Source organism: Heteronotia binoei, chromosome 21, assembly GCF_032191835.1.
Source record: "Heteronotia binoei isolate CCM8104 ecotype False Entrance Well chromosome 21, APGP_CSIRO_Hbin_v1, whole genome shotgun sequence".
Taxonomy (NCBI): domain Eukaryota; kingdom Metazoa; phylum Chordata; class Lepidosauria; order Squamata; family Gekkonidae; genus Heteronotia; species Heteronotia binoei.
In genome coordinates this window covers 153,481,117-153,506,448 of record NC_083243.1, presented here as the reverse complement: position 1 = coordinate 153,506,448, position 25,332 = coordinate 153,481,117, and the positions used below count along the sequence as shown (strand labels likewise).

Sequence of the window (25,332 nt, the reverse complement as noted above, 5' to 3'; positions counted from 1 at the left end):
GCTCACACTGTCTCTGCCATGCAATTGGCTGATTCTGCTCGCCCCACCCACTGCCAGCCCCATCAGGCAATAACTCCAGCATAAGCCCACTGACCTTCAAGGGAGTCAGTTCTCTGCTGACAGGGGGCTTCCTGATCAGTACTGCCTCTCATCAAGGCCTGGTTGTAGGAAGTCCAGGACCAGTCTGTCTGAGAGCAGGCAAGGAGGTGCGAGGGTCTAAAACAGGGGAAATATTTGTGGTGCCTGGCCCCCCAGACCGCCCCCCCAGCTACGGGCCTGTGGCTCATGAGAAAACAGTTGGGTTCCTTCTCTTCAACTGAGGCAAAATGAATGTTCATTCACAGCAGGGAGGAGCCCTTTCCACCTGCCAATACTCTTCACTCTTTCTATTCCAATTAGGCTACAGTGGGATCATATGATAGAATAGACTCTGAGGGAGAGGCCTTTCCTCCTGGGGAACCACTGTTGCCAATCTCCAGGCGAGGGCTGGAGATCACTCAGAGTTACAACTGCTCTCCAGATGGCAGAGATCAGCTCCCCTTGAGGGGAGGGGGAGTAAATGCCTTCACTTGGGTGGATGGGAAGACACAAGGCTGGGGGGAGCACTCACAGAGGCCTTTAGTGGTACCTTTCCACATTGGTCATAAATTCCTAAGCCCTCTGAGGGAGGCCTTTCCTACTGGGGAACTACTGTTGCCAATCTCCAGATGAGGGCTGTAGAAGCTTGACTGGGTGATTTCAAATCAGCCTAACCTGCTGCACGGGGTGGTTGTTGTTCAAATCAAAGGGGAGAGAGGAGAGGAGAATGATGTAAGTTGATGTAACGGCTGATGACTCCTCCCTATTAAACAGTCTGTCAGAGATAGACTGTTGGTCTGAAAGGTCTCACTTCAGGCTTCTGAGGCAGAATTCATTGGGCCCAGTGCTGACTAGGCCTGCCAGTTCCAGGTTGATGAGAAATTCCTGGAGATTCTGAGGTGGACTTTGAGAGGGCATAGGAGATAGGGCTTCAGGGTGGAGCCTGCCGGACCCAGGTCCTTGCTGTGGAAGCTGACTGACTGATTTCAGACCAGTCACAGACTTCCAGCCTAACTTGCCTCACAGAGTTGTTGTTCAGATCACATGGAGGGAGAGAATGATGTAAACTACTCTGGTTCCCCCCCCACTGTGAAGAATGACCAATTTTTTTATATAGAGGCTGCAGGGAGGGCAAAGGTGATGGAAAGCTGAAGTCAGAGGGGCAGATAAAGGGAAGGAGATAGGGTTGCCAACTCCAGTTTAGGAAATTCCTGGAGATTTCAGGGGCTGGGCCTGGAGAGGGCAGGGTTTGAGGAGGGGTGGGGCCTCAGAGAGGTACAATGCCATAGACTCCAAACCAACAATTTCCTCATGGGGACCACTGTTGCCAATCTCCAGGTGAGTGCTGGAGATCACTCAGAATTACAACTGCTTTCCAGATGCCAGAGATCAGGTCATGTTGAGGTGGGGGGGGAGTGAATGCCTTCACTTGGGTGGGTAGGAAGACAGCAAGAGTGGCAGACACTTGCCCAGAAGCCTTCAGTGGTACCTTTTCATGTTGATGGGAAATTCCTGGAGATTCTGAGGTGGACTTAGAGGAGAGCATAGGAGTTAGGGCTTCAGAGTGGGGTCTGCTGAACCCAGGTCCTTGCTGTGGAAGCTGGTTGATTTCAGACCAGTCACAGAATTCCAGCCTAACTTGCCTCAAAGGGTTGTTGTTCACATCAAAGGGAGCAGAAGAGAATTATCTAAGCTGCTTTGGTTCCCCACCCCCCCCCCCACTGTGAAGAAAGACAGCCTATGTAGAAGCTGCAGGAAGGGGGAAGGAGATGGAAAGCTGAAGTCAGAGGGGCAGATAAGGGGAAGGAGATAGGTTGCCAACTCCAGGTTAGGGAATTCCTGGATATTTAAGGGGTGGGGTTTGAGGTACAATGCCATTTCCTCCTAGGGAACTGCTGGAGATCACTCAGATTTTCAACTGCTCTCTAGATAGCAGAGATAAGCTTCCCTTGAAGAGGGGGGAAGTTAATGCCTTCACTTGGGTGGGTGGAAAGACAGCAAGGGTGGCAAGCACTTGCCCAGAGTTTACTTCTAGAACCAGTTGTATTTTTTTTTACTCCTAGTATTTTTTTTTACTCCTAGTATTAACATAATTTAAAATAATATTCCCTATATGACAAAACAGTGGTAGATAGTGATAGACTGTATGCCACTGCCTCATGAGGGGTGGGAAGTAGAGGGAAAGAAGAAAACTAGGAGAAAAAACAAGAGTGCCAGCCAGATGGAATGCTGTCACTGTCCTCAACCAGACACCTAGCAGAATATGCATGCCTTACGTGCCCTGTAGAACTGCATTAAGTCCCACAAGGCATGGATGTTGTTCGGCAGAGAGTTAAAGACAGGAGGAGGGGGCAGGGCCCTTTTAAGGCCTATGTTGGCCTTTGAGGGAGGACTCTTTGGGCCAAGCCTGGCTAGATTGCCAGCTTCAGGTTGGGAAATTCCTGGAGATTTTGTGGTAAAGTCTGAGAAATGAAGGTTTTGGGAATAGGAGAGGCCTCAATATGGTATACTGCTATGGAGTCCACCGTCCAAAGCAGACATTTTCTCCAGGTGGACAGATCTCTGTTGTCTGGAGTTCAGTTGTTATTCATAGGGAACCCTGTGTTTACTCTTGAATGGCTTTGAGAGAAAAGAATCCCCCTCTACAAAGGAAGGAAGGAAGGCTCTCCACCAAACTCCTGCAGTGTCTCACCTTTGCAATGGGCATATGGCATAGTAATAACATACTCCTCTCCACTGCTTAGAAAAGTAAGTTTGGCTTGCCCATCCAACAGTGCTGAAAGTGAATTACCTGCAAGGATACAGAAGTACCAATGAATGTTTATGCTATGCTCTTAAATATATACTAGACTTACAGACATGCTCCCTCCCTCCCTCTTTTAAAGCAGTTAATGGAGTAAAAGATAAAAGCCCACCAACTTCCTTTTCCTTGGAACCTAGCAATATGACTAGAGTGCTCCCATACTCCTACCAATGTGTATTGAGTACTACTATGGATTAGTATATAAAAAAAATAATATTCGACAGCCACAAGAACAGCAGCACATACCTGAGGTCCCTTGGACCCCGGAAGCAAAAAAATTAACTTGGCTAAAGGCAGAGCTTCTAGAACATAGGACTGTCTGCCAATCATGCTACTGGGGAGGAGAAATGCTGTTCTTGAAAACCTTATCAACAAAAGAACAAGCAACTTATTCTGTCTCTGCTGCACAAAAATGCTATACGGCTGAGGAGCCCCTCACAACCAGCAACACAATGCAAGTTTAACCTCTATCTAGAAAGTAGATGGAACTTTGATGCAGGAGAAAGACAAAAAAAAAAAGATTTCCTCAAGCTGAGATGGCTTATTTGCAACTGTGGACCAGCAACAAAAAACATGGCAGATAGATTCTAAATATTTTTTGCATGTAGAATGACCTCTAGGGAATGTCTGGAGTTTTTCTGCAATATCTGGCTTGTTCCCCTGCAAGAATGGGTGCTTGAATAATTCAGCCATAGTTTAGCATTAAGCAAACATAACATTTCAACAAGTCACAACAAATTCTTCACCCCAGGGTGTAATTCTAGCTCTGAAATATACACATACATATCAACAGGGTAAATGCTGCTGGTTCATTCAGTCTTTCCTTTTTCTCCTTTCTTGCTTCAAGCAAGCTGTCCGCCATTTCTTAATTTTTATTTTAAAAGTCGTATGTATATATGTATGTTTATACACATACACAACCATCCTTTATACACATACACAACTAAACATATAATTATTTAAGAAGAATTGCAAAACTTCTCCAAGTACTGGGAAAGAGGCAGTACATTAGTAATGTACTCCACTAATCTTTAAAAGGCTACATTTTAGGATGAAACCTATTTTATTCATATTTCAACCTACAGAAGCAATGGCAGGATTAGAAATACAGCAGAAGAGGGGACCCTCCCCCATCATCTCTTACCATAAAACTTGGATTTGGCTAGAATGCTGCCAGTAATACAGAACCCATCCTTCCGGTTACTGACATGAAAGGCTGATACAGGAGGGTGATGAGAAACCTGCAAGGAATGAAAGGGAGATCATACTCACAGGGCAAGAGTTCAAATCTTCCTTTGCCCCCTGATGCATATAGCAAACCTTATTTACCTGTTCTGCTATGTAAAATGTGTGACTATTTGTCTGTGGGTGAAACCAACAGCAACGAAAAGTCTCTCCCAAGATGGGATTGTATGGCTTTTTAATTCCCTGAAAGAGAAAAATTATTCAGACTTGCATTATGAAATGCACACTGAGACCACATAGGTTATCATCTCAGTCCTGAAAAAGAAATTGGTGAAGCTAAGAACAAACATGGACCTTTTCTGCACCTCAGTGTTGCTGCTGTTCCTGGTGAGTTGAATCCCCAGGGCCCATTATGCACACACATCTTACTGCAGATTTCCAGAGCAGTAAGCCTTTAATCTTGACTACGGATTCTATGCACCATTCTTTTTCCTCCACTGTATTTATTCAGCAGTTACAATTTTTAAAATGCACTTTGCTAAATTGGGGTGGAATGTCACTTGTGTCCAAAGTTTTTTTTAATTTATGGAATTGCCCCATCACAGGTGCACAGCAGCATCCAGCAAGCACCTTCCATTTAAATCTTCGTGGTTCAGGTTTTATGCATGCATTTTAGAATTAGTTCATTGAATGAAAGGCAACAAAAAGGAACACAGGCAAAGGGGGGGAAACCCAAAGTTGAAACTGACCAGACTTTTTTTTTTTTTAAACTAACAAACAGTGTGAAGCACCATTTTCCATATTGCCAAGCACTAGGGGGTTTTCTGCTGTGTTACTGGCCACTGTGAAAAACAGGAAAGAGTCACAGGATCTCATAATAAGGGGAAATATGTTGAGTGTACAGAATGCATGGTAGAACCTAGTGACACTGGCATTGCAAGCTGTGATAGTTGGCAGTGTGTGTGTGTGTGTGTGTGTGTGCGGAAGTGCACCTGTGCAAAGTCAGCTTCAATTCCACTACACTTTGCACAGGGCTGCATTTTGTATGGGGGAAGGAGTCCTCTGGCAGAAACTCTGGAGAGCTTTTTTAGTCTTATCTCACTAAACTGAAAGGGGAGGGGGATATTTTTGCTGATGCCCAAGCACAGCTGCATAATAATGCTACTTTCCTGCCATTCCTTGCAAATTTGCATAATTTTCTCTCTGTGATTCTCTAATTTGATCCTGCACAATGGTCATGATCTTAGCAGTTTTTCAGAGCCTGTCCTGTATGGATTGCACCCTGTCCCCCAAATGGATTGATCCCAAGTTATTCTTAAGTTCAGCAGTTTACAGAAAGTCCATGTGGCTCAGCCACCATTTTAATATTAGGCTTCCAGAGACTGCCAAAATGGTTCCCCCAAAAACTTTGTTCACTAGAAGATGAATGGGAAAAATGTTTTCAAAGCTTTAGGCTTCCCTTCTCAGTGTCTGTCTCTCATCTCATCTTAATTTCATTCCATATTCATGAAACCCCCCCCCTTTATTTTGTTTGCATGCAGCACTGAAATCCTTTCTGTACAGTATTATTCAATACTGTAGCATGCTAACTGTGTCATCATGTACTTTTGTCAGTGTTCACAATAGTCAAACTGGATACACAGTTCATAACAATGTTATTCGATAATTATGATGCACACTAAATGAAAACACTGCACATGAGTTTCCATGACTATTAAATGAATTATAGAATTCCATTATTTTCAGATTTTTAAATTATCATCGAATTGTCATTGAACTGTCATCGAAAATGTATCAGGAGTAATAGGGGAAGAGAAGGGGGGATGAAGAAACAATACAAGCACGAGGCAACAAAACCTACCCCCTACCCCTCAAAAGGAAATTAACTTTATGGATGGGTAATAGAACGGAGAAGGCTACATGAACCCTCACTGCCTGTTTTGTCCCAACGTTATAATGTTGCTATGTTATAATGAGAAAAATTCATGTCATAACATAATCAACATTACACTTTTAAACATTTAGCAGATCGCTCAGAGATAACCTGGGGGGAGCAGGAGGCAGAGTGAATACACAACTCTAATGATACAAAAGAGTGATGGGAAACAAAATTTGAAATCAGGATTCCTCACTGAAAAATCTGGGAATATATTTTCAGAAAAATCTGAAGGGGAAAAAATTGTGGGGAAAGTTGATTCAGAAAGCGCGAGGTAATAGGGCACTAAATTTGGATCTGCTCTGAGGAGTAAAAAGTTGTGTGGGAAGTTTTACAAACTTTGATTATTTAAGAAGGTTTGCACTTTTGTGAAAATTGTCATGGTTTCTCACAAGCAAGGCCATTTTTATCATTTTTTTTGTTCTACCATAGGAGCCTCCAAATAACCTTTACTTGAGGAAATTCAATACGATAAAATAAAAATAATATTTAAAGTACTATCCCTCACTGGTGCATAGGAAATCTTAATGCATAATGCCCTAAGGTCTCAGAAAACAGAAGGAAAGTTAAAGAAAAGCTAAAAACAGTGTAAAAGTTCTGACATTTATAACACTCATGTAATTTTTAAGCCAATCAATTTTTTTAAAGCACTTAACTACTATCTGAGTTAACAGGTTACAATGTTTAACTGGTGAGAGGACACCTGGTACATGTCCCAAAATGCAACTGAGTGAAGGAATGATCTGCCTTAACATGGCAAAAAAGGAACAACAGTTTCTGGAATGGAAAAATATATTCCCAGTTTAAGCAACAACAGGTAAATAACTACAGGAATAATAAATTTGAAGCATTCTAGGTTGAATTTGAGCAATGCAGAAAGATGGGCTCCAGGAACAGGAAGTTCACTTACCTCATATTTTCCCCACCCTTCTGTCCCAGAACACTCTTAGGGCCTGTTAACTAAAGCCTAAGACAATAACTTTCTTTTAAAGATGGATTGTATTGCTGAATTGTTTCTGTTTTTAACATGGCTGTATTTCTGGAAAGGTTATGAGCAGTAAATTATATTTAGAACACAGTCAGTAACAAGTCTGTTTATTCCAGGCAACAAAACACTTATGCTAATGAAGTGTTCTTTTACTGCTTCTAGAAGATTTGTAGGCTTACAATGCCAGCTTTTAATCAGGTGAAATGTTAAACCTCCAAGATACAGCCAACAGTCTCCATGGGAATATTATGCAAATGGGAATATGGTTTAAACCCGTGTCTTACCTTCGGCTTCTTATAAAAGCCTGACAGGTACCACCTCAAGATTTGCTTGATTCGACAATATGGATCTTCTTCAAGAGCAGCTCTGTTGAAAAATAGCCATTCCAATTACTCTAAGTTATTTTGATTACAGGCACGAGACTCCACCATGGAATTACACCAGAACCAGAGAGACTAATGTGGAACCTTATCAAATGTTGCCATTGCTAAATGAAATAGGGAGTAAACTAGCAGCTATGAGTTGGGCTTTACGGTTTCCCCCATGCTCAGCAGAAAGCACTAGTGGATGCAGATATTTGCCATGTTCCCCTTCTTCGGCAGTCCCTTCCAACCCCAGGAAAGTTGGTTCCTAGGGTTGTGGGTCCAGAGGCTGTAATGAGGGGTAGAAGGGTGAAGCTTGCTGAAGCAGGAGGAGGGGCCCATGATCCTGGGAATCAACTTTCTGGGGACTGAAAAGGACTGCTGGGGTGTGGGGGATATGGCAAAGATAATCACTCCTTATCCCAACAGATCGCTAGATCCAACAACTTGAACTTGCATAACAGAAGTTGAAGGGAAATTTCCTGAATGGCTTAGATCTGACTAGCCTTCAGCATCTACTTGCCAATGGAAGGTCAGCTAAGAAGCATCCAGTACAGAACATATGAGTTGTTTACCTGAACCATCTTGATGCATTCGGTCATGTTTCTTCATTTATTATGGCATAGTGTCCCTAATACCTTAATCCCTCTGTGTATATGGCACATTATAATTTTAGATGACCAAAGGCAATATTTTATAACAGCTATTTCATTAAGAACACAAAGATTTAGGAAATTCTACATCAGAATAAAAAAGGGAGATTGTGTACATCTTATAAATGTTGTAGCAACATATGGCTGAAATGCATTAAAAGCTACTTTTGTGTATCTTCCATTTATATGATTTGGAGTAGTGTGTGAGGCTCTGAAATGTATTGAAGATTATGAAAGAGGAGCACTGAGGTATTTTTCACATCTCATTCAAAGTTAATATCAAAAGCAGTCTGTTTCTAAACACTCATCTAGCTGCAATCCAATGCTTACAAATGTGCCATAACACCATTCTCTCTTTATTAGCTCATGTCTTATTTTGTAGGCAAAAAACATGCTTTTCAGGCTGCCAATTGTGTAAAAAAAAATATGTTCCTGTTTCTATCCCCAAAGCATCCCCATTGAATTGACATTAAGTCGGAGTAGTAATGTTCAAAATATCTTCCTATATGCTTGTTGTCTTTGTTTCATAAATCTTAACACCTATATATCAGTAGGTAGGGCAATGCAATGGTTCCTGATTACCAATTAGCAGGATCAGGTTCAGTACAAAGCATAATGGAGATAGTTTTCCTTACTTTCCTCACATCTCTCCTGAAGAGTTTTATATATCCAGAAGTCACTAGAGTTAATTCTTGATTCTAATTTGTCACAGCCAGATTGTCTTTGAGAAAGTCATGTATTAGGAGTTCTTTTAAGCAGACAACTGCCCCAGTTGTCATCAGCCTAACACTCTGGCACATCTGCACACTGCATCATCAGAAAGCCATCCACAAGTGCTGCTTACTGGGAAAGTAGGTCAGCATGGTAGTAATAATCTGAAAGCTTGTTGAGGAAGGAGCGTGGCTCTAAGATGAAAGTAGGTAGAACCACACGAGACAGGTCCATGCCAGGCCGCAGCTGCTTCAGAAGAATCCACATCAGACTCTTGTTTTCATCCGACACCGTTTCTGTTTGAGAAGTTTCACCTGTCTAAAATGATGGAGGAGAGTTTTAAAAAAACTCAAACATAATTATACTGAAGCAGCATTAAGTGGGAATGCAATGAGATGGCTGTGCTCAGCTGACAGGTCTAGTTACGCTCTTGCACAGGAGGAAATAGCATTCTTAAAGATGCTTTCCTATGTTACACTATCCAAATGACTTTTATCATGTCTTAACGTGTATTGTTGAACATTAGACTCTACCCACAGGTTTGACATTGTGTAATGCATGGACTGTTTCCAGTGGTAATCTATAAGTATATTCATATAGAAGATGAAGAAGATATTGGATTTATATCCTGCCCTCCACTCCAAAGAGTCTCAGAGCAGCTCACAATCTCTTTTACCTTCCTCCCCCACAACAGACACCCTGTGAGGTAGGTGGGGCTGGAGAGAGCTCTCACAGCAGCTGCCCTTTCAAGGACAACCTGACCTAAGGCCATGCTAGCAGGTGCAAGTGGAGGAGTGGGGAATCAAACCCAGTTCTCCCAGATAAGAGTCCGCACACTTAACCACTACACCAAACTGCCTCTCCCATATACTACACTACACCCATATAAATGGGTGGTTTTGGTTTTCCATGTCTAGTTGTACTCTAACTGAGCAACTCAAGAGAAAAGGCACAACCTGAAATGCTTACTGTATATTAAAGTGACTTTTAGAGATCAATTTATGAATCAATATTTGTTCTTAGACTGCTCAATGCTGTTCCCTAAAGGTAACAATTGGTAGAAGAATTGAAGTAAGATTTTCGTATTAAAGTAAGAGCCTCATACCTTCTGTAAGGGCTAAAACTTAAAGGCAAGAAGAGCTACAAAAAGCTGATAACATATTCAGCTCTTAGATCCAGGTGGGCAGTGGTGTTGGTCTGAAGCAATAGAACAAAGCAGAAGTCCAGTAGCACCATTAAGACCATCAATAAAACTTTGTTGGTCTTAAAGGTGCTATTGAACTCCTGCTTTGTTATATTCAGCTCTTGCATTTCTTTTTTTACAACTAGCCCTCTGCCAAGGACGGTTGTGCTCTTCCCTTCCCTCCTCTCCTGCTTCTTCCTGCAAGACAAAGGGAGAGCTAAGGCATGTAAATGGGGCAAACCCACAACGCAAGAGCATGCCCCAGAAGCAATATCCTTTTATGCAGAGAAAGGGCCAGCTGACTCCAAAGAAGTGATCTCTTATGCTCTGCCTCTGGGCTGCACAGCACTTAAGGTTGCCAAACCCCAGATGGTGCCTGGAAATCTCCCAGATTTACAACAGAGATCAGTTTCCCTATAGGAAATAGCTGCTTTGGAGGGTGGACTCTAGGGCAGGGGTGTCAAACTCATTTGTTATGAGGGCCAGATCTGGCATAAATGAAACTTTGTTGGGCCAGGTCATGTGTGCCATAAAATGTAATACTGGGTAGCAGAGATATAAACGTTATAAAGGACACAAACAAACACAATTAGATTTTTTTTTAAAGTAAAATAAAATATATGTAAAAGATTAGCACTCTTGCAATATTTTGTTTTTTTAAGTTTCTGATAACTGATACCTCTTGCTCTGAATTTTTGCATAAAAATCTGGAGATAATGTCTGCTGTAGCAATCTTGTGTATGCTGTTCAGGTGTTGTTCAGGTGTGTAAGTTGCAAACTTGGTTTATTGATATTCATTACAGAAATTTCATGGGCAGTGCTTTGAGCCTATGACCCAGGGGAAAACATGGCTGGGCATATTGAGCTTTTGGACATACGTTGCTTCATATGCTGGTCAGCCAACAGAAAAAAATAGAGGCTTTGCTCTATAGCTCCTTCGTGGCAAAGCAAGCTGTGACACAGAAGGAAGCAAGAGAGAGAGAAGGAAGCAGATGGCAGTGAGTTGCTTGCGTGCCTGATAGGAGCCCCCCAGGGGCCTGATCCAGCCCTTGGGCCGCACATTTGACACCCCTGTTCTAAGGCATTATATCCTGATGAGGTACCTCCTCACCCCAAACCACATCCTCCCCAGGCTCCACCCCCAAATCTCCAGGAATTTCCAAACATGGAGTTGGAAACCCTAACAGCACTGAACCCTGGCAACTTTGTTGAGGAAGTTCAGCCTCCTTGACACTGGTGGCACAATAAAGCACAGTTTGATCAAACAAAAACTTGCCAAATTGAAGAACAATAACACTTTTTTATTTTCTATTATTATTTGTTTAGTTATAATCCATCTTCTGCACAACACCCGAGCCTGATGATGATCCTCCAATAAGGGAAACCATTAGACAAGAACTACTGTAGTAGTGCTGCTACCAGTTATGATGACTACTGATCTGTTAGCACTTTCATCAGATGCATTTATAAGCTATACCAGGGCATTTGTCTTAGCCAGTGGTGGAATTCTAGCAGGAGCTCCTCTGCATATTAGGCCACACACCCCTGATGTAGCCAATCCTCCAAGAGCTTACAAGGCTCTGTTTTGTAAGCTCTTGGAGAATTGGCTACATCAGGGGTGTGTGGCCTAATATGCAAAGGAGCTCCTGCTAAAATTCCACCCCTAGTCTTGGCCCTACACAAGACATTCTACGCTGGATTGAAAATTCAGTCCTTCCAACATTTATAAAGCAATTCCTCAAGCACAAAATCATACTTCTAACTGTTGCCATTTAAAGAAATCTAGTCAGATAAGAATTTAGTTATATTTATAAATAGCTGTTCCTTTCCTAATATATGGTAATAATCTAACCATATTTCAGACAAGCTGGGAAGATTTAAGCATGATACATTTATAGTGCTTAATAAGGAGCAATGGGAAAACCCCAATTCACCACAATTTTAAATGAGAAGGGTAACCCTTCTCCAATTCCAGAACACTTTGTCAGTGGATTCAAGATTGACATATAACATGTGCAAAATATGGTGAACACAAGTCTGGGGGTAAACTTTCAAAAAGTAATGGGTGGGTACATTGTCCAAAAGGTGGGGAAAGAGTTGTTTTAATGAATTTTCATCAATATTTTCATTAAGGGGGTTTCAATAGCACTGAATATGAAGTTAGTGTTTGATTTTCTATGCCCTTTCTCCCTTGCTAAATCTTTTCATAAGCACTCTTAGATCATAAAATGAGGACAGTGGTAAAACACAACAGCATTGGAATTTGAGATAGCATAAACTGTGTTATTCCAGAAATACCCACACATTTACTATGGGAATTTATTAGTGGTACTTTGCTACTTATTGGAATGTCTCAGTATCTTCCACTTGTTTTCCGTGAAAGCCAGATATCCTATCCTTTACCTTTTGCTATCAGTTTTGTAATGTGGTTGCTATAATTTTATAATAACTAGCAGATTCATTTATTGTAGATGTTGCCTAGCAATATCAGTAAAAGTTCTGTATAAGTTGGGAAAGTTATTTCCACAAAGCATCAGGTAGCATTCATAATTTAATGGTAACCAGTTTTCTTCTTTTTATTTATTTTATAGCTATCTCCACTAGGTGATTCCAATTTCAGTTTGATGATCTCCTGTAGATCTTATATAACAAGGCAAGTCACAATCAGATAAGGCAAACAAAGACCCTCTAATTGGAGGGGGAAAAACTTGCAGTGAGATTATTAAATTGGTTGAAAATTAATGCTGTGCTCCTCAATAGCCGTCTAATGTAGTCTACTGGCCTATTACACCTCACAGACAGCTTGTTTTTGTGTATAACAAGACAGAAAAGCTACAGTGCTTTATATTTCATTGGACTGGGGAATATTACATTGGCTCAGAAAACACATTCATGCAGTGATAATTTCCCTCCTGCTGTCTCTGACAAAGGCTCCATCAATTCTACACAGCTCTTTAGTACTATTCCTAAGCTATGGCTACCAGTTATATTGGGAACATACCAGAGGGCCAGTAGCATTTCTGCAGGATATGGTATGAAAATTATATAATAACTGAAAGGAAATACTACAGAGTTTCCATTCTAAAATGACAGAGTGATTAATAATGTCAGAATGACAGATGTTTAAAAGATTGTTACCTCTCCAAATTCTTCATAGTTCTGTTCTAAATAAGTTGTCCCTTTCTTTTCCTGGGACAATTCCCCATGGATTTCAGACTGATCACTCTCACTTTCATTGGTTTTCCGGCTGTTCTCATGCATTTCATTCTCAGATTCATCTATGTTGTCTCTCTCAGATTTGTCAGAAAAAGCATCATTCTCCAGGTGATGGTTTTCCAAAGCAGATTCATTAAGACTGAAACAGACAGATGATTAGACTGCATTAGTTTCAATTACTGGAAGCATTTTTAGAGAAAATGTTTACTTGGAGGACAGACTAAGATCACCTTTGGAGATTCACTTTTCTGAAACCAAGCATTACATATTCAGTTTTTTATTTATTAAAAACATTTATACACCATCTTTCCTTGTGGTTCAAGGCAGACATCCACCCAATTTGCAAACACTTAATTAGAAGCAACTTCCATTGCTTATTATAACCAATAAGTTTACAAACATTACAGTCCTTGTTATTGCTACCAGTTATAAGAAAGGAGATTGGGCTAGATTTACTAAATATCTTCCAACTCCATAATTTAGTGGACTAACAGCAGTGACTGTTATTCAGCAAATCCATTATTCAAGGATGCCTGCAGTCGAGGAGACAGGTCACATGGTTAGCAGATAGTTCCCCATGAAGGTTCTTTCAGGCTTGGTGTTCAAACCCAAGCAGGTTCTGAAGCATCCATTCAAAATTGTCCCTGAATTGTCCACTTTCTGTGCATTCCCCTGTTTTACTAAGATCTTTCCTAAACCTAGTTTGATGTGATTTTTTTTAAAGACTGAAGTCAAAGCATATCTGTATGCCAAGCAGATAGGAAGATGTGCTTTTATGCCAGATTAAAAAACAGTTGTATTAAGGTCACGAATGGAAAAAATGGTACTAGATTCTTACCATGGAACCATTTACTGCTGGGATAATCCAGAGCTGACTTTAATATTGCTCACAAGGCAGTATTTTAAAACACGTGTGTGCACGTGCACACATACACACATCAGGGACCTCTTCTATGTATATTTTAAATATTATTAAAGAGGATATTACTAACCTACTAAAGATCACACAAAGAGAATGAAGCATTAGTAGCTCTTCCACTGGTTTCCTCATTTCAAATTAACTTTTCAGTGTTGGGTCCGAGACTATGTGGACTATTGAGGCTATTCTACCAAAGAGTGTTTGACCTATTCCTCTGGATGAAATGCAGTATCCACAAATGAGTAATACACTGATCTAATGTGTCATCATCATGAAACCACTATACTTATCTTCAAGACTTTTTAAAATGAGAAAGATGGGAGGGGAGATAATGGAGAACTACAAAGGCAAGTAGGAGAAAGCTAAATATACATGGTAAACAAATAAGATTGGGTCACATGTTGAATGCCAATTTTAAAAAGTGACTTCTGTGTTTGAAAAAACTGTACAGAGAACTATTTCACATAATGCATAATGAATGGAGGATTAGTCTAGCATAACTATTAACCACAATAACTAAATGGAACCCCCAGCTTGACAGATTTTATGCTAGGGAACAAACATTTTTTGAAATATATTCATGCTCTAGTCTAGACTTCCCAGGAACATCTGTCTTACTTTTGTGGTACTTAGAATCCTGGACTAGGAGAACCGTTATCCAATCCAGTAGGGATCCAGCTCCCCCTCCACTTTGTATAAAGTACATATGCTTTACAGCACAGGCTGACAGGATTCTGCCCATGGAGTTTGAAAAACAAATATAAGCACTGAATCTGTTTGTATTTAAAATCTAGCTGTGCTCAATGTATTAACAGAAAACATGGAAAGCTTAAGTTATAGTCATTGACAAATATTTTCCAACAAGTTTAACAAAATGCTGGAAACAAAAACCATATGTTGTTGCTTTGCTATTGAGCATTAACAAGGTGAATGTTGCTACTGCCTCCAGCCCAGTCTGACTAAAGCACTATGGTCCAGGCATCTGTAATATTTACCCCCCCGGGACAAAAGATATAAGCAGGGGAAAAGCACTTTTACTGGACCTCAGAACCGGTTTCAAGGTATTGTTCTAAGCTATTAAGCCATCTCTTCAACTGAAAGATTAAAAACAAAGAAGTGTTCCTTGAAAATGTATGCCTGGAAATACTATATAATGAAACCCTCTCCAAATATTGTAAGTAGTTTTATTGTGAGGTTTTACAGTTGCACACTAATTAACAATAGTGATTTCGGGCTTTGGGCCCAGATATATCTTTCGTATTAGACAACAAACCTACAGTCACTCATATCAGCCAAACTGGACTTTACTTATCTGGCATTTCAAGAGAAAACTGTCATGCAACAATATATGGCAAGCCAAGCAAGAGATCTGTACATCAAGATCAGACACAACTGTTGAAGGATAACAAGTCATTTCTTACATGCATATGATTGTACATTTCATGTATTGCTTTGGAGATATGCAACCAAAAATATTTTAAAATATTTATACTCAGTATTTTTGGTAGACAATTACTACAGTCTCTTGCAACTGTGAAAAATATTTGCTACACCCAATGTAGAAGACGTGATGAAGAACAAAAATGCACTCAAGACAGCAGGATAGATTTGATTCTGGGAAACAAGTGCACTTTGTTTAAAGATAGTCACCTGAGGCCCACAACACCTAAGAAAGATTCAAGCCAGGATATCTGGTGAGTCTTACAAAAGCCTCCTTCATTGGCCAAGTGAATGAAAAAAATATAGAAGTATTTATGGTTTTCATTGTGTCTTCAATAATTCTACTGACCTAGCATATTATTTTCACTTCCTTTTTGTGTTTAAAACAATTTACTGTACTGTAATATAATGTAATAACACTTATCATTTATTAAAAATTAATACATATACATTACGTTTTCTCCCCCCTCCCCCCCTTTTGATGACCCTTGGCAGTGCATTTTAATTAATTTGCTGAAAAAAGGTAATCAATTTAGTCTATTTAAGAATCTTCATAAAAAAGAAAGCATTATAAAGCAAAAAGAGAAAAGGAAAAAAAATCATATGTTATAATTATAATTCATCTTCCTCGTGATCCTTTAGTCATTATCAAAAGAACGAAAAAAGATATATTCCAATAGTCTTGCTTTTTTTACTGTAATCCATTTAATGTTCCTTTAAAATTTAATCATTGTCAAAGATCGCCAAATATCCCTTAACATTCCACTATTTCTCAACATATTTTTGAAATTTTCCCCCATTCGTTTTTGAATTTCTCTAAATCATATTCTTTTAAGATTCTTGTAAGCTTGTCCATTTCATTCCAGTGCATAACCTTTAGAGTCCATTCCCACTTTTCTGGTATTTTGTCTTGCTTCCACATCTGCGCATATAATGTCCTAGCAGCTGATAGAACGATACATTGGTATATGCTATCTGGTTTAGGAAATTTTTCAATTTGTAATCCCAACAGAAAGATGTCTGGTGCCTTCTTAATATTGTATCCCAAAATTTTCGAAATCTCTTGCTGAATCATTTGCCAAAATTGTTTTGCCTTTTCACAAGTCCACCACATATGGTAGAAAGATCCTTCTTGTTTTTTACATTTCCAACATCTATTCGACACTTGATTGTTCATTTTTGCTAATTTCTTAGGAGTCATATACCACCTATATAACATTTTAAAACAATTTTCTTTGATATTGTAACATGTCGATATTTTCATAGAGTTCTTCCATAAGTACTCCCATGACTCCATCTGTATTTCCTTATTTGTATTTATCGCCCATTTTATCATTTGAGATTTAACTACTTCATCTTCCGTAGACCATTTCAATAATAGTTTATGTTCTTGAGATCAATTTTTCATTTTCACCAAACAGCATTCTCTCCAATTCTGTTTGTTCTTGTCTTATTCCATCATTCTTAATGTCCTGTTCAAGCAAACTCTTAATTTGTTGCAATTGAAAGCAATTATATTTGTATTGTAATTCTTCAGCCGATTTTAACTCCACCTTTCCTCCATGTATTTTTAAAAGCGGTTTATATGATAACCACTTCTCTTCTTTCATATCCGAATATAATTTTATTACTTCTGTTGGCACAATCCAAAGCTGTTTCCTCTTGTCCCCATATCTTTTATATTTTAACCAAGTATTTAACAGGTTGCTTCTTATATAATGATGCGAAAAAAACCCATCCTATTTTTCCCATAATACATGTAAGCATGCCAACCAAATACATTTCCATGACCTTCTAATGCTAGTAATTTTCTGTTTATTAATGTCATCCATTCCTTAATCCACACCAGGCATACTGCATCATGATACAACTTTAAATTAGGCAATTGAAATCCTCCTCTTTCTTTCGCATCCGTCAAAATTTTCATTTTAATTCTTGGTTTTTTCCTGGCCCATCCAAATTCTGAAAGTTTCCTTTGCCATTTATTAAATTGTTTATTGTATTTCACTATTGGAATTGTTTGAAACAGGAATATAATTCTCGGTAAGACATTCATCTTAATTGCAGAAATTCTGCCCAGCATAGACAAATTCAACTTATTCCATTTATCAAATCTCCATCAATCTTATGCCAAAGCTTCTCATAGTTGTTTTTATACAGGTCAAGATGTTTTGTTGTTACTTCCACACCTAAATATTTTACTTTAGAGGTAACTTCACACTCTGTTAATCTCTGTAATTCTTCCTGTTTACTTTTTGACATATTTCTGCACAAAATTTTTCTTTATTTATATAAAAGCCTGCCAATTCTCCATATTCTTGTATTTTCACTTCCTTAAGCCATTTCTATTGCTTTAACAGCAGCAATTGAACAATATTATTTGGAAGAATGATTTAATCACTTTTTATCTTTGGAGTTCAGTTTGAAAACAGGATGTTTCTGTTATCATGATTTTAATCTTTCCTGTTAACTGGAGGCACTCTACTATACCAAACAACATTGCATTATTTCAGACAATTAGTGGCAACCCTTGGCAAAAGTTGTTGAGAATGGGGAGAATTGATCACTTTTATGATACAGCTCCTACTGCTTTAATGAGGCTGAGCTCCTAGAAACAAATTTATTTGTGGGAGCTGGACCTTCCTTAATAATGCAGATTGGAATCTGAAGAGCTATCTTAGGTATGTCAAGGGCATGGACATGTCCAGGGAAATTTTCTTCTTTTTCATTACTTTGAATGGTAGACTTTGGTCTCACATTATTATTAGTTTTTATATTTCAGAAAACATTTGCCGTGCAGTTGGCATTGCTCAAGAAACACAAGTCCAAAGTCCCTTTGTACATATTTAGGTCCTAGTATTTAGATCATGGTCTATACAGATATATGGCACTTTCCCCACTTCTTTGCAAGCTAAAATAATCAGTCTACAAAAAAGTCAGTATTGCCTTCTGCATATTATCAGAGGGGAGTATCATTTTCTATATTATAATACCAACACCTTTCCAATTGCTCCAAAACAGAGAAAGATTTCATAGCCAAGTAGGAATGCCAGCCTAGAGATGGGACCTGGGGATCCCCTGCAATTGCAGCTCATCTCCAAACTACATAAATTAGTTGCCTTAGAGAAAATGGATGCTTTGGAGGATGGACTCTATGGCACTGTACCCCACTGATGCCTCTTTCTTCCTTAGGCTCCATTCTCCAAACCCTCAAGAGTTTCCCAACTTGGATCTGGCAAAAATATCCTCCCCACCCCCAGATGGCAGCAGGGGACCTGGCAACCCTAGGGCCAAGCACAGATTAGAACTGTGCACTTCCTGGCTAATAATTTATGCCCTTAACCACTAGCCTGCCATTTTCAAAAATAGCTCCTGTGCTGATCATCTGCAATAGTGGAGGATTGTCTGGATTCAGAAATATTCTAGGCAAATCTGAATACTCAGAACAGATTAACACAAAGCAGATAAAAATCCTTTCTCTGTAATACCACTAAAATACTGACACTGTTATTAGATTTTACAGGAACTCCCCACAGAACATAAGAACGGCATGGCTTTGAAAACCTGCCCCCCCCCCAACTGAACAAACAGTCAACTTTAGACTGTCCCTTGCTTTTGAAATTTTGATCTAGCAACGCTGCTTCATGGCCTGACAGACATTAATCAGCCCCAGCAGAGAAACACAGATGTAATATCCTGAAAAAACTGTTGGAGGATGGGGGTGGGATTAGGGGAGTAGAACTACCTGACTAAATTGCATTTAAAATTATGAAATGGGTGCTGTACAATGTAATATTCCTTTCCTTTCATCCAAAAAAGCTCTATGATACTTCAGTCATGAGCAGTGATTAATTGTTAATCACTTATCACCCAAAAAACAAAAGGAGTAAAAATTTTTTGCAACTGCTAGGGTTTATTTTGAATCCCTGTCAGGAAGTAAATACGTAGCTAGATTACAAGTATATATATCAGAATGAACTGGCAACCATGGTGAAATATAATCCCTCCTGAGATTAGCATATGAAGTGTAATACTAATGGTTTGCAAATGTCAATGTGCTAAGGAAAAACTGCCATTAGAAGTTAGAGACAGGTCTCCTTTGCTGATAGAAAAAGCTTGGTGCTGAGGAGTCACTCGGAGTGTTGGGGTTAAATTCTGCCCAACACTTTCATGAACAGAAGGAGGGGCAATTTTTGCCAACTCCACCCTCCCAGGTCTCCCAGCATTTCAGGGACATTTTGGGCTGCAGCAGGATGGGGAGAGGCAAAGATATCTGCTGATGGAAATCCTTTTTTTTATGGGACGCAATGCACAGGGTGGAAGCTCTAGCAGCAGAAAGATTTTGCTCTGTGGTTTTCCCCTTCAACTCTCTGAAGCTTGACAGCATGTTACAACACATTCTGCATGGTCTCTCTGTTCTAAATGCTTGTGAGAACAGTCATTTTTCAAAGATTTGACAGTCATCATCAGGGTTTAATGGATAGAAACTCAGGAGTAAAATTTTCCAGCAGAGATGGCTGACCTCAAAACCATCACACCTGCATCCTCTTATTCTCAAGCATAGTTTAAACAATCTAAATAAAACATGAAATGTAATTAATGGACCCATTAACAGCTTAATTAGCTTAGTTCCTTAGGCATTTAATCACAGGATTAATCCCAGTGAGAGAAATACTGTAAGTGATAAAGTAAAACTTTTCCAGTATCCTCTTTTACCCAGATACATCTTCATTTGATCTCATACCAGACGACGATCAAGATTTTGTGTCTTATTCTGTCCACAAAACACAAAATAGGTTTGAGCAACCTTAGGTAGCCTGGAAGTTGTGCAGGAGATGGAGGTTAACCCTTTAACTTCTGCTTGGTTTTACTATTTGAAATGGAGCTCTCTATTTTGTTACTAACATCAGAACAGGAAAAAAATGTGCTTTTAAAAGGACCATCTTCTCTCCTTTAAAATGCTGACATGTGGAATCCAGAATGCAGCACAGAATCCCAGTGGCGGTTGAAGGGCCGAACACCCTTTTCCAGTTCCTATATTGTTCTAAGGCAAACTGAAGCCCCAAAGTCTGCAATTTTCATTTTAAGGGAAGACCTGAGATCTTTTTCATGTTTAATTGGAATCCCTCCCTGAGATCTAGTTGAAAGAAGTCTAGGGCAGCAAGAAACAGGAGGGGAAATGGTGCAGAACCAGAAAACGTAGAAACAGAATGGTGTTGAATGATTCACTGGAGGTAATACTGGATCCAGTGTACATCCAAATGTACCAGGTTAGGCAACTGGCTCCCTACCTATCCTGCCCTGACCTAACCACAGTAATCCATGCAGTGATCACCGCCAGAATAGACTACTGTAATTCACTCTACATGAGCCTACCCTTGTGCCTGACCCAGAAGCTTTAATTGATCCAGAATGCAGCTGTGTGAGTCCTTACAGGGACCCCTCAGATAGCACATATCCAACCTGTAGAGCATCAGATCAGGTTCAAGGTTTTGACCTTCAAGGCCAGAGATCCACATACTTTCAGGACCACTTCTCTCAATATGCCCCCAGAAGAGTGTTACACTTTTTCAGCCCTGGTCCCTACCTGGTGGAACTCTCTGCTGGAATATCCAGGCCCTGTGGGAATTACTACCTTTTCGCAGGGCATGCAAAGCAGAGATGTTCCATCAGTCAGTAACAGGACAGTATAAGACCTGGCATTCACTCATTCACTCTCTCTTGCACACACACACACTCACACACACGATAACCCCTCCCTCCAAAGTGGCCTGTGGAAACTAAATTTTTTCTTTCTTCCTTTCAAAACCTGAAAGACACTTCCTCTGACTCCCAATTCTGCAAATGAACCTGATAAGCTACAGGACTTTGGGGTTGCTGCTGCTATTCAAGAGCAGAAAAACCCTTTAAAAATTCACAGACCTCAGTTTGCTATCTTGAGGAAGCATTAAAGAACTATGCTGTAATAAAAATCTGCATAGTAACATATGGTAAATGCATAATATGTTGTGGTTAACGTGCTTAGTGGTTAACACACATTATTCATATGGAAAGTGTGTGTGTGTGAACATACACATGCTCTATGTGTAACTCAAAAGATACTTCATTAAAAAACAAGCGAAATGTTGTCCTTAATACAAATCATCTTCATCACTGCTTTGGTTTGGCCAGCTGCAGGCCAAGTGGATGAATTAAAAACTTGCTCATACAGGAACCAACACAAACTTCAGGATATATGCAGTGCACAAAAATATATTCTTACTGGAAAAGTTCCTGGTCTGATATTGTAGCTGTGTGCAGTAGGTTGTACAGCCCAGCATGTGAAGAATCAGTTGAGCAGTTCAGGTCACCATCCTTTCCCTGCTTTGAGGCACTAAGCCTGAATAGACTGGAGCAACGTAAGGCCAGTTCCAGAGCGTCCAACCAGCATCGTCCTGGAAAACACAAAACCACATTCCTAAGTGCTGCAGAGATCAAGTGGGATGATAGAAATGTTCATTTGCCTGCTTCTCATTTCATGAATCCAGATGTTTAATCCATTTTAAATGAGGGTGATAACACGTAAAACCAGCAAGGATTTAAATCCTCTAAAAGCAATGAGAACAAATGTCAACATATGATATTTTGCTCTATACAGATAGCTTTTTATGCTCTTCAGTTGACAGCTCAAACACAAAAAATCTCAAAAGATGAATCTCAACACCAAAACTAATCTGCCTATGATTATCATACCATGATATAGGCATATGCATAACTATCATGCATTCAGTTTCTTACCAATTTAGTCACCCTGAGACATTTCAGTGTTACTCTAATTATTCAGATGCCACAAATTCTACTTATACAGATTCCACAAGTACTTATGAAACTTCAAAACTTCTAAAGCTATGTAACAGCAACACATAAATATGAAGTTTATTTTATAAATTTGTAAAATTCCTCTTTTCTCATTCTTTTCCTTCTTAACAGCCTTTCCCTGAAGCTTCTGTTGTTTGCTTGGAAAGGCTTACTGTGAAAAAGTGTGTGGAACCATAATAAAATGGAGGAAAAATTTTATACAAATCCACTACACAAATCTGGGGCTCATAGAATTGGACCGCCTGGTCCAATCTTTTTGAAACTTGGGGGGTATTTTGGGGAGAGGTACTGGATGCTATGCTACAAATCTGGTACCTCAATCTCAAAAAACAACCCCCCCCCCAGAGCCCCAGATACCCGCAGATCAATTTTCCATTATTTCCTATGAGAATAAGTCTCCATAGGGAATAATAGAGTTCCCTCCCCTCCCCCCATTTTCTCTCTCTCACTCACACACACACTTAACTGTCTCTGGTGCAAGTGGGCAGCCGTGTTGGTCTGAAGCAGTAGAACAAAGCAGGAGTTTCTGGTGCCTCCGCAACCAGGTCTGGAAAGTACAGGGGCTACGCTGCTCTTTTACACACACACACACTTGTCCGAAAGGAAAGCAAAACAAACCAAACAGAGAGGCTGCACTCTCATGAGGTCTGCTGTTGCTAACCCTTCCCCATGAAGTACTTCCTGCTCCAATTTAAAAGCACACAGACATTTTAAAACTATACCTGTTTGCGGGTCCTGCCCAAGATCTAGAGGTACAGGGTGGCTGTGAGGGAGGAGCTTCCCCTGCCAGCCAGCTGGCTGGGGAAAGCCTGTAAAACTGGGAATCCCCAGCTGGGATCTGGGGATTGGGAAGCCTATGGGGAAGGGAAGGGACAAAGAGAAGCTGCTGCGATCGGGGCTGGGTGGGAGGGGAAGGGAAGGGGCGAGGAGACGCTGCTGCGATGGGGCTGTGTGGGAGGGGAAGGGAAGGGGCAAAGAGAAGCTGCTGCGATGGGGCTGGGTGGGAGTGGAAGGGAAGGGGCGAGGAGACACTGCTGCGATACGGGCTGGGTGGGAAGGGAAGGGGCGAGGAGACGCTGCTGCGATGGGGCTGGGTGGGAAGGGAAGGGGCGAGGAGACGCTGCTGCAATGGGGCTGGGTGGGAAGGGAAGGGGCGAGGAGATGCTGCTGCGATGGGGTTGGGTGGGAGGGGAAGGGAAGGGGTGAGGAGACGCTGCTGCGATGGGGCTGGGTGGGAGGGGAAGGGAAGGGAAGGGGCGAGGAGACGCTGCTGCGATGGGGCTGGGTGGGAGGGGAAGGGAAGGGGCAAAAAGAAGCTGCTGCGATGGGGCTGGGTGGGAGTGGAAGGGAAGGGGCGAGGAGAAGCTGCTGCGATTGGGGCTGGGTGGGAGGGGAAGGGAAGGGGCGAAAAGACGCTGCTGCGATACGGGCTGGGTGGGAAGGGAAGGGGCGAGGAGACACTGCTGCAATGGGGCTGGGTGGGAAGGGAAGGGGCGAGGAGACGCTGCTGTGATGGGGCTGGGTGGGAGGGGAAGGGAAGGGGCAAAGAGAAGCTGCTGCGATGGGGCTGGGTGGGAGGGGAAGGGAAGGGGTGAGGAGAAGCTGCTGCGAAGGTGCTGGGTGGGAGGGGAAGGGGAGGGGAGGGGCGAGGAGAAGTTGCTGCGATGGGGCTGGGTGGGAGGGGAAGGGAAGGGAAGGGGCGAGGAGATGCTGCTGCGATGGGGCTGGGTGGGAAGGGAATGGAAGGGGCGAGGAGAAGCTGCTGCGATGGGGCTGGGTGGGAAGGGAAGGGGCGAGGAGACGCTGCTGCGATGGGGCTGGGTGGGAAGGGGCGAGGAGACGCTGCTGCAATGGGGCTGGGTGGGAAGGGAAAGGAAGCGGCAAAGAGAAGCTGCTACGATCGAGGCTGGGTGGGAAGGGAAGGGCTGCCATTTTCCCCCGCTTCCGGATTTTTGGCGAGCAGGGGAGGAGGCTCCAAATCAGTGGGTCCCCCGCCCGGGGCAGGGGATTGGGAAGCCTAAGGCTCTGGGTGAGTGCCTGCCACCCTTGCTGTCTTCTCACCCACCCAAGTGAAGACAATGACTCCCTAACCACCTCAAGGGGATCTGATCTTTGCCATCTAGAGAGCAGTTGTAAATATGAGTAATCTCCAGTGGTTTCCCAGTAGGAAATGTACTTGCCTGAGGCCCCATCTCTCCTCAAACCCCACCCTCTCCAGGCTCCACCCCTTAAATCTTCAGGAATTTCCTAACCTGGAGTTGGCAACCCTATCTCCTTCCATTTATCTGCCCCTCTGAATTCAGGTTTCCATTACCTTCCCCCTCCCTGCAGTCTCTACATAGGAAAAGAACAGTCTTTCAGCGTGGAGGAAACCAAAGCAGCTTACATCGTTCTTCTTTTCCCTCTTTGATCTGAACAACAACCCCATGAGGCAGGTGAGGCTGAAAGTCTATGACTGGTCCAAAATCACTCAGTCAGCATTCACAGCCCTCACCTGGTGACAGTGGTTCCCCAGGAGGAAAGGCCTCTCCCTCAGAGACTAGTGATACCTTTGGAATTTCCCACCAACCTGGAAAGGTATCACTAAAGGCCTCTGGGTGAGTGCCCCCCCCCCCAGCCTTGATGTCTTCCCACCCACCCAAGTGAAGGCATTCACTCTCCTCCCCACCTCAAAGGGTGCTGATCTCTGCCATCTGGTGAGCAGATGTAAGTCTGAGTGATCTCCAGGCCTCACCTGAAGACTGACAACAATGGCTCCCCAGGAGGAAAGGCCTCTCCCTCAGAGTCCATTCTATCATAAGAGCCCCACTGTCGCCTAATTTGAACAGAAAGAGTGAAGAGTATTTGCAGGTGGAAAGGGGACTTTGTATAGTGTCATTATATAGTATCAGTTTGTTTAACTGCTGCTATGGAACTGGCCCCTCCCTGCTGTGAATGAACATTCCTTTTGTGTCAGTTGAAGAGAAGGAACTGCTGCTGTTTTGTCTCATGAACATGTTT

At 41.5% G+C, this 25,332-nt stretch overlaps 1 protein-coding gene across 1 annotated transcript in view; it reads right to left on the bottom strand.

The window, feature by feature from the left end:
- OSBPL5 (oxysterol binding protein like 5) overlaps positions 1–25,332 on the bottom strand; it is a 256,002-nt gene that overhangs the window by 24,902 nt on the left and 205,768 nt on the right. The window contains exons 8-14 of the mRNA XM_060263167.1: positions 21,737–21,908; positions 13,038–13,254; positions 8,850–9,034; positions 7,275–7,356; positions 4,211–4,309; positions 4,026–4,122; positions 2,771–2,869 (exon numbers count right to left, since the gene is read on the bottom strand). Of these exons, the coding sequence (XP_060119150.1) occupies positions 2,771–2,869; positions 4,026–4,122; positions 4,211–4,309; positions 7,275–7,356; positions 8,850–9,034; positions 13,038–13,254; positions 21,737–21,908 (951 nt within the window). The remainder of the gene's footprint in view (positions 1–2,770; positions 2,870–4,025; positions 4,123–4,210; positions 4,310–7,274; positions 7,357–8,849; positions 9,035–13,037; positions 13,255–21,736; positions 21,909–25,332) is intronic.